Source organism: Macrobrachium rosenbergii, chromosome 51 (genome assembly GCF_040412425.1).
Source record: "Macrobrachium rosenbergii isolate ZJJX-2024 chromosome 51, ASM4041242v1, whole genome shotgun sequence".
NCBI lineage: Eukaryota > Metazoa > Arthropoda > Malacostraca > Decapoda > Palaemonidae > Macrobrachium > Macrobrachium rosenbergii.
In genome coordinates this window covers 4947627-4958250 of record NC_089791.1, presented here as the reverse complement: position 1 = coordinate 4958250, position 10624 = coordinate 4947627, and the positions used below count along the sequence as shown (strand labels likewise).

At 36.2% G+C, this 10624-nt stretch overlaps 1 protein-coding gene across 5 annotated transcripts in view; it reads right to left on the bottom strand.

Moving 5' to 3' along the window:
- Positions 1–10624, bottom strand: part of LOC136833121 (sodium channel protein 1 brain-like) — a 564124-nt gene that overhangs the window by 13010 nt on the left and 540490 nt on the right. For all 5 annotated transcript variants that reach the window (XM_067094770.1, XM_067094772.1, XM_067094774.1 and 2 more), the window contains one exon: positions 5884–6055. In XM_067094770.1, the coding sequence (XP_066950871.1) occupies positions 5884–6055 (172 nt within the window). The remainder of the gene's footprint in view (positions 1–5883; positions 6056–10624) is intronic.

Genomic DNA, 10624 nt, shown 5'->3' with positions numbered 1-10624 from the left:
CCCGCCCTTCCTATCAGGGCTGAACTTGGACTTAAAGGGCATTGGAAGCATCACTATTCATCTCAGTGACCTCAAAAACTATAGATTAGACATACCTATTATTTTTGGTTACTTTTACATGTCACCACCTTCCCACCCCCACCCCCTTTGGTGCCAGTGATGTCTTACCCCCACAGTATTCTTTCCCAGATAATAAGTCACATGTATTCCAAATTTGGTTGAAATTGCTCAAATTGCATTTCAGAGTTATACTGGAACACACACGCACATACATACATCCATTTTTATATATATAACAGTATATATACACATATGTATATATATAATATATTTATATATATGATTATATATGTGTATATATATGTATACACATATATACATTAACTTAAAGAAGCTAAATTACACTATTAAATTATCTATTCATATGAGATCTGACATTACAAACAACATTCCAATAATAATTATCATAACAGCACAGAATATTTATCGTATATCAAAATTACATACATCACTTGTACGTATATAAGTAATTTTGATGTACGATAGATATTCTGTGTTGTTATGATAATTATTATTGGAATGTCGTTTGTAACGTCAGCTCTCATATGAACAGATAATTTAATAGTGTAATTTAGCTTCTTTTAGATAACGTAATAGTGGGAGAATATTGTCACTCAGCCTCATATGACTGGAGATGTCATGGATCTTTTGTTTTGAGTTTGAGCGATAAGTCATGTCAACAGACGAGACAAGAGTAGGGCGCTTGGTCCAGCAAACAACTTTCTGTTAGAGTCATGTACTCAAAATTCATGTTAAGACACACAATTGCTTCAAGCCATGTGACTATTACATCATCCTTTTGTCTCAGAGAGAGAGAGAAAACCACGTGGATTTCTTGTTCTAAGGAAACTATTGCGCAAAACCACATGGCAATTGTGTCATATGGATTCTGGACGTGTCCTCAGTGGTCACATCTGCATTTAAAATGACATCATCCAGCTTCAGTAGAATGTTCTGTGGTGTCTTGCTTTTGTCTGGAGACCAAAAAATTTGTCATTCCGGTACTAGAGACAGTTTGTGCTGGTTCTCTCTCTTCTCTCTCTCTCTCTCTCTCTCTCTCTCTCTCTCTCTTAAAAAAGTGAAAATATTAAGTAACGTAAAGTAATTAATTGTCGGTCACTCCATATTAGTAACTTATAGTGAGATCTGATATTTAGCATTTTCAGGAATAAGGTATTTTTGGTAACGGCCAGAATTGCAGTTAACAGGTCTTGTAATTAAGACTTATACCATGGTATAATTTGAGGTGTTTAAATAATTAATGAGTAGACTGGTCAGTATAATAAAGGATTTGTACTTTAGTGAATTTACATTTACATTTCATTTTCATGTCTCGTGTAAGTGTGTGCTCTTAGTGTCATTTGAATTATTTGCTTAATTCTTTGTGAATTTAACACTTTTACACGTTTTGTGTTTACAATCGCTTAGTTTTTTCAAGATTCTTATTTACTTTAGTTTCACATATTAACATTTTAGTGATTGAAATTTGTTTCATAATTTGATTTAAGAATTAATTAAGTTTGTGTTTTCAAGTAATAGTAATTTTTCTTTAAAGTAAGCTTGTGAATTTTGATTGATTAATTTTGAATTAAAAATAAATTTTTGTACCCGAAGTTTTTACAATAGAAGTTCATTTATTGACCACCTGTGGTAGGAATTAATTATATGAATAAAACAGAATGCTATAAGTTTTGTTCCTTCAGTTTTGCTGAAGTGACTCTAATCGAGGAAACAGTTACAGCTGATTAATTTAGTACATATATTGATACCTCACAATTGTTTTGATAAACTAGTATATTTTGATGCCTCACATTGCTGATAATTCTTTTAAGGGATCACTGTTGCCTTTAGGGTTAAGGTATCTGGCTGTAGCGAGGTAAGTTTTGAAATCTATGATTAATAAGTGTAATAACCAGGTATTTGGAACACTTCGTGACAATTAAAATTGGTGCCCAGACCTGGGAACAAAACAAAATATCACTCTTGTTTATGATTTATGCTGGTGGTGTTAGGGACTTTTTGATAGGAAAGTGACCACATAATTGTTTTTGCATTGTATTGTGAGTTGTTTAGTTGAGTAACTTAGAGAAAATGGCTCTGTTCAATGTTCAGGAATTTTTAGCAGCTCCTTCCATCGAAGATTTGTCTGAATCCAACCTGACTAAAGCTCAGTGGTTTGCTTTAGCCTTAGCCTGTGGCGGTGAAGCATCTAGTAGTGTGATTAAGGCACAAGTGAGATGTATTGCAATACAAGCACTGAGGGACTCTGGTAAAGTAGATAGAAAAGAGTTAGGAAAGACACAAGAAACACTGAATTTAGCTGAGGCAGAATTTATATGTAGGCAAGAGCAAATGACAGCTAATGTTGAGTCTGAGGTTAAAAAGAAAGAGAAAAGTGATGCAGAGGTAGAGCTTAGATGCATAGCTGCAGAAGAAAGCTTGATTAAGTTGAAAATGCAAGCAGAAAAAGAAAGAGAGGAAAGAGAAGAAAGCTTGATTAAGCTGAGAATGCTGGTAGTAAGACAAAGAAGACAGACAGATAAAGAAAGGGAAGACAGAGAGAAAAGAGAAAGAGAAAAGGAAGACATGACAGAGAGATGGAATTATTAGAAGCTCGCTCCAAGTGGCCTGTGACACCGTCTAACCCTACCCAAGGTAATCAAGGGCCTGTATTTGTGGTAAGAGTGCAAAGTTAATCCCAAAATTATCAGAAGAAGCTCCAGATGAGTTTTTTGATCACTTTGAAAAAATGGCTTCAGGTAAGGGATGGCCAGAAGATAAATGGTCATTCTTGTTACAGGGTGTTCCCGTGGGAAAAGGAAGAAGTGCCTATTTAGACTTATTGGCAGATCAGTGTAAAGATTACAAGGTACTCAAATAATGTGCTACAAGTTTACCAGATGATCCCTGAGTATTACAGTGAAAGATTCAGATCTTTAAGAAAAGATGAGAAGATGACTTTCTTGGATTGTGCCTACAAAGTGGAGAGATGTTCCAAGCGATGGTTGGAGACTGCTAAAGATAAATCTGCAAATGAACTTAAAGAGTTAATTGTGTTGGAACAATTTTTTAGAGGAATTCCTGAACACATAAGAGCCTATTTGAGAGAGAGAGAGAGAGAGAGAGAGAGAGAGAGAGAGAGAGAGAGAGAGAGAGAGAGAGAGAGAGAGAGAGAGAGAGAGAGAGAGGTTAAGAAACTTGACAAAGCTGCTACACAGAGTGAAGATTATAGCATTATCAGTAGTAAGGGCAGCTATAATGTCAAGTATAATAATGAAAGGAACCAACAACGCACAGGTATTAGGTCTTATCCAAATTACAGGAGTAAGTTTAATTGGAATCCTTCAGGTGGTAATACCAATACAACGCAAGGTAATACCCCTCACCAATCAAATGTTAAATCCTCATCATCCAGTTTCTCAAGACAGATACAGAAGACTAATGTTGTCTGCCTCAAATGTGGAAGAGCAGGACACTACAGTCGGGAGTGTTATCAGGCACAGCAAGAGTGGTCAAGTGGTCAAAGTGGTCAAAGGTGACCAGGTGAAACAAACTCTGAAGTGCAGTGTGGGGAAGACTGAGACTGTAGGGAAGACTGAGACTAAACAAGCTGAGTGTTTAGCCACCAGTGGAAATGTAACCTCAAGCAGTGAGTGGCTGAGCAGCTTGGAGGCTTTTAAGCCATATATCTATCTATAACTGTACGCTGGCAGCTCAAGGAGGGAGTGTACAGGTACCAGTTAAGGTATTATGTGATACTGGGAGTAACCCTAGTGTGGTAGTTCGTGGTGCTCACCCACAGTTGGAGAAGAATCTCACAGGAAATTCAGTAATTTTGAAGGATGTAGGAGGAGAAGCAGTAACTCCTATACGCTGCTTGCACCTGTCATGTGAATTGGTGACAGGGAATGTTAATTTTGCTGTAAAGGACTCACTGGCTGTGGAAGGTGTACATTTTTTACTGGGTAATGAAGTTGGTGGTGTACCATTTGTTCCTTGACCTACATTGACAAACAAACCATTGATGATTAGTCCTACAGTAGATTTAGAGAAGAATAACCCCCACCTGTTTTCAAGTTGTGTACCTACTAGGAGTATGAAGAGAACTACGCCTGCAAATAAAGAAACTGAGGATTTACACACACACCAGAAGGATCAAGTGAAGGATCTTTGAGCTTAGAAGAGCTGTTCCAGGAAAGTGAAGTTTCCCCTATGCAAGTACTCTCCATAAACTGAAACCATTAAACAGTTTTGAGCATGTCATAGGCTAAAGCTCTAAAAATAAAGTTTGAGTTTAAAATAACGTCTGTCATCATTACTGTACTTTTACTTATTCCTTTTCCTTGAACAAAGGCATTTTAAACTACCGTGAAGATTAGTATACAGAACGTAAATAAAGCATACTCCTACTAAACCCAGCTTCTATCATTTGTTATAGATTTTTTTTTTATAACTGTAATAAAGTTGACTGTGATATGAGATTTCCAGTGCAGTAACTTAAGCTATTTATAATTAGTTACACAGAAACAAACCAATTTGCTTAAAAACATGAAGCTGATGTTAATTTCAAGTTGTATATACCTAGATGATGATGCCACTGGAAATTTTTACAATTAACACCCGTGCCCTGATAGAGGGATATTTACTTCATTTCAAAGCATAATTTGTGGAAATGTGTATCGTATGATGCTAAATTTATACAAGGTCTATTTCTTAGGAAAAGAATGTAATTTAAAAAAAATGTAAAAATGTATGGTAAATATATCATCAGTGGGAATGAGGGGTTGCATTATGTTTATGAATTTCAATTCCTAGTGCTTGGAAGCTAAATACCACGAGGGTTTTTAATATGTATATCACGAAATACTTTATAATTAATTATAATCTAACCAGTGATACATAACCAAAATATTTAATATTACATGCAATAAATGCATTCAATATTTTTAGAACTCATGCATATGGAAACACCAATTACTAATTTGGTTTATTAGTAAACCCAACTTTAGACCACTCACCAAATGCTTCTCTTAGGTGGAAGTTCACATTCCATAAGGGAGTAGCCTTTTAATGTAGCTCAGTTCTGAGGAATTCAATTTGTCAAATGGTGATTTTAACTATTTTTAAATATTTTACTGCTCAGACAGCATGCACGAGGGATAACACATCTGCCTATAATTATTCTGCGGCAAACTTCTACATATACTATTGCAATTTGGAATGAAACTAAGCTCAAATGCTATTTCTTTCTCAAGACAATTCCTTTTAAGAGACCATTGCAAATTTCATGAAGAACAAAGGGCTAAGATTTTGAGTTGATTGCAAGATTGCTTAGTAAATTCCCCCTGTTATTTTCTGCACGTGGTTGCCCATGAACATCAATTTTAGTTACTTCCACTGATCAACTTTTCTCCAGCCTATGATTTATTTCTCTTAAATGTGTAATTAATGTCAGGTAATGTTTTTGTACATGTCTTATTAAATAATAGCACTGACAGACATTAATCCTATGGATATGTCTGTAAGTGCTAATAGCAGACATTAATCCCATAGATATTATATTACCTGTCTTATAGTAACCTTAGCTAAACTCAAGTAATGTAATTTTCTGTGCTCAGAATTTAGCAACAAATAAAACTGAATACTCATGCTATATTTCTAGGACTGAAAGGCAATTACAATGAATGCTATTTTTCAGTGACGACGTTGCAGTTGTTTCATACCTCAGAAAAAGAATTCTTTGTGAAATATGCCTAAAAATTTGAAAATCCTATTCACAACAGATTGACTTTTGTAAAATTACTTCTACAGTATTATACTCACCTGGAGGACCGTGACGGATCTTCTGCGAGGCAGACTCATAGGCATTGGGACAACCTGTAGCAGGTTTGATACTTTCCTGAAACCAGATCGTATAGACGATCCACCTGGAGAAGAGGTTTGAGTCTGTGCCTCTTCCAAAAGTAAATTCTTCTTTTCCAACTCTCGCCGGTGCCTGATTAATACAACAAAATAAGTGTTTTTATTGAAATTAGTGTAAAAGTAACCAAAATGCAAGATGTCATTATTTTTCATATATCATCAAACATGAATGACATCAAACAAGCATAAATAGAAAAATTGAGAAAAATTTAATATTCAAAATTTAAGACATCAAAAGTAATCTTTAAAAATGAAAATCTCATTATAATTTGGTAATTTTTGTTTAGTTGTTTTAGTTAGGGTTTAACAATCATGGCCACCCAATTACCACATTATATGTATCATAGTTGCCTAAGGCAAGTTACTTTAAAACTCAACAGTGACATTAGTAAGTTCTAGTGCTGTACTTTTTACTCCAAGACTTAATGTGTACAGAGTGTGTTCTTAATATGTGTACAATATAACAAACAGCCTATAAACATTACTACAAGAACATTTATAGAAAGACTAAAACTATTACTAAGACGGATACAGTTTAAAGTTGCCTCCAAACCCATGACTGGAGTTTCATTGATTTCCAACCCAAAAGATGACTTGAGTGGCAACATATTCAGTAACCAGTTATCCTTCAGTTATGACTAATCGAATAAAAATCTTGAAAAACTTCAGTTCCTTTTCTTTTCACAGTGGGGAAGGGTAAACAAAGTTTATTATGTATATCGCAAAAAACAACAGTAACAACCAGGAAACACTGTACATACATAAAATAGAACTGGATTCTCAGGAAAAATAACGTATTATGCCATAAGCTAATTTCTCAATCCCATTTACTTCATTTGTACCCCTTCAGGTTGACAATTGTGGCCCTTATCATTTCAGACAATACTGTCAATGATATACAATACTTTTTGTTAGATTAACAACAATAAAGAGTTCATTACTTGAAATCTCCATAATGCCGTTTGCATTTCGCTACTTACTGAACTTCTTTCCAACCCACGTAAACTAAAGCTACAAATCAGACCAGGTTTTTATTAATGCTTTCTCTTTTAATAGGCGCACATGGGATTTATGTTTAACTACTTCATGGTTAGCAACCCCATTCAGCAACACTGTTGCTCTTATGAACCCAGAAGAGTATATCATTCCCTATACAGTGCGCCACTCAGTGCAGATGGTAACATATCATCCAAGCACGATAACTCTCAATGCTGGTAGTTGTAGGGGATTTCTAGATCACTCTCTCTTGTGGATAAAAAGTACAGAACTTTTTCTTACAGGGCCACTAATGGCAGTTTTAAGTTTTTTTATAACAATTAACAGATCTGTAGTAAATAGAATGAATGAACAATGAACTATACAGTATACAGGCAACATCAAATGTAGTCAACAGTGCAATAAAAATTTCCAATGTGGTAGTGTTATTTCAAAAAGTCAAATTTTTACTCTCGTATATATACTATTTGTTATCAATCACAAAAACATGAAAAATTGACTGATTAGAGCCTATTAACATTGTTTGACTCATTAAAGTTTTACATTTCACACAACAATCACACATTTATTTTACCCTTAAATGCTATCTGCTAATTAAAAGCCTACCCTGTATCAATACTACATCATTACTAAATGGCATAGCTTCATCCTAATCTAAACACCTGGGCAGTCTTTTCAGGTTCAATACTCTCGAAGTACTGTAAAAATCTAACCTTTCATTCCCAGTGTGGTAAATTAACAAGGTCTTATTCTGCAAAGCTGTTCTTAAAGAAGCATAATTGCACTGTCCTATTACTGAATAAAGTGAGAACATAAAATATGGTATGCTGTGTAATCATAGTGCTAACTATGTAGATTATAATGCTCTCACATTGTTATAGCTGAGTCCTGTGCTTTATTAGTGATGTGTAAGAGGATACTGGTTGCTTAGCATTCTGTATTTCATTTACGTGCAAAGTTAAAACATTTCATTTTGTTATTGTACATACATAATTACCACAAGGGCATATTTATTTGGTAATAATAAACTAACCAGTAGTACACTGGAATGACTAACTACAATTGTTAAGTGAATCAGAGATTTGCCATTTCAAGAGAAAAGTTTATTCAAAGAAAAGATCCAGTTCACATAATTCCACTTAGCTCTGTGATCTGTAATAAATGGGTAAAACCTACTAAAATATACCACTTAATACAAATGTAAATTTTCCCAGAATTTCATTAATAAGAAAATTACACATTTGGATGTGATCACCCTTCCAGTGGTAATATAAAATGCCAAGGGCACATCTTGTAAAGCGATGGTTGATAGTTGTTTTGAGTGATCCGTTTGAAGTTAGGTCTGGTGTGATTCAGGGTGGTATTCTGTCTCCTCTGTTGTTTGTATTGGTCGTGGATTACGTTATGAGAAGGGTTAAAAGAGAAATGGATGCAGGTATACTCTGGGGAGAAAATGGAAAACTTCTTGACTCAGACTATGCTGATGATATAGTTTTGATCTGCGAGGGACCAGAAAAGATGCAGAGAGAGTTGGATTGTCTAGTGTGTGAAGGTCGAAAGGTTGGTTTGGTTATAAATACCAGTGGAAAAACTGAAATCATGAATATGAATATTGAAAAAGCACCGAATTGTCTAACATGGTTGTAAAGCAAGTGCCTAAGTTTAAATATTTAGGTACTTATTTAGATAAGGATGGTTCTCTGAGCACAGAATTAATGGAAAGATTAAAAAAGGCTCATCAGGCAATGGGGATGCTTAAAAATATTTGGAATAATAGGAATTTTTCTGTGCATACAAAAATCAAAATTTGGTAATAGTTAGTAGTATTTTGATTTATGGGCATGAGTCATGGTACAGTACAGTGACTTCGGATAATAAATTCTTAGCATTTGAAAACAAGGCGCCCAGAAGAATATTAGGAATTAATTGGAGGGACAGGATATCAAACTGCAGAATTAGATAAGTAATGGGTGCAGCCAGTCGATGAGTATGTTAGGTTCTCATGCTGGAAGTGGCTAGGCCATGTGTATATTAGACAGGGAATAGTACAAGATACACCAGGGTGGGTTGCCCTTGGTAGAAGAGGTAGAGGCAGGCCATAGGAGACGTGGTTGAGGGCAATGAGGTGGGAAGCAGGAGATGAGTGTTGTGGCAATCTTGAGGAGTTGGCCCAGGACAGAATGTGGCAGCGTGAATTTATTGAGGCCCTATGGATCCCCATGGGTGCCACAGGAAATGATTGCTTGATTGATGAATGTAACAGTAATGTGTTATTTAGTTGTTGAGAGGTATTGAAGCGAGAAGATGGAGTGGAAAATGAGCTTCGTGGAAAAAATTCTGATGACAAAGTCTGGACGTGAGGCATTTTTCTGTAAAGGTAGTGAAAGGTAAACACTTTTTGGTCAAAGACCTCGGTATTTGACAATGTCACCTTTGCTCCCACAGCTACTGTAAGAGTGTTACATGCTCTGTCCTTGTGATAGGAAAAGCACATATGCAAAATATGTTGCCACACACTATTTTTATTACTTGAGAACTATTTTAATAATTTTAACTTAGGTATTTTTTATCATGTTCCAGTGACTTCTATTTCATTCCTAAGATGCATTATGCTGTCTAGTTGTCATTTATGGCAATTGTTAAACACCATATTAACTGGTTACCTGTGTACATGGAGTTTGTGTGAAATACCATGTGTGTGAGATGTTTGAGAGGATTCTAGGGGAGACAGTGTTTGAGAGAGCCACCCCATATTTTCTACCGCTCATTTTATAATAAATAAAGAAAACGACAATGAGTCTTACTTAAACCACCATTACTGCACAGGTCCCTTAGATGTTGAAATGCATCTTGCATCACTTCCCATGAATCTGGAACAGAGGAACAGATGATGGAAGTGTTGTTCAACCATGTGGCAAATAGGCTGATCATCGGCTGTCCCCACAACCTGAACTGACTGTCTGCCACTGCCTGGTACAGATGCACCACTCTGTCCCAATGACTTGACCCTGTTGACTCAGCTGGTTAGCGATGATGTTCTTTCCTGGGAGTATACTGGCTTTCAACTCTGTCAGGTACAGCAATGCCCACTCTTGCATCTGTATGGCTAGAAGGCACAGATCAGGGGACACTGTTCCTCCCTGTTTGCTTATGTAGGCTAGTTTGGAGCTGCTGTTGCTCATGATCACTGAGTGCCTCTGTAGATGATGTAGGAAGGTCTGCAGTGCAAGTCATACTGCCTTCATCTATAGAGTATTAACATATAATGTCTGTAGGCTCGGGGTCCACGTCCCAGAAATGAACTCTCCTTCCAGATGAACCCCCAACCTTTTTGAGAGGCCTTCAACAAGATAAGTAGGTCTAGAGGTAACAAATGTATGGAGATCCCCTGCTGAGGATTTCTGTACGACAACCACCATGCCAAATCCTCCCAAACTCCCTGGTTGTCTGGGAAAGATCAGTGTCTTTCAATTACCACTTGAGGTAGCATAAGTGAGGCCTTCCATTCAGAACTAGTTTCTCCAGAGATGTGAGATGACCCAAGACTGCTAGCCACTGTTAAGCTATTTGCTTGTTTTTCCCTAGGAAGCATCCTACCACTGCCTTGAGGTTGTCTATTGGGTGGGGTGCAAGGAAGGCCTGAACC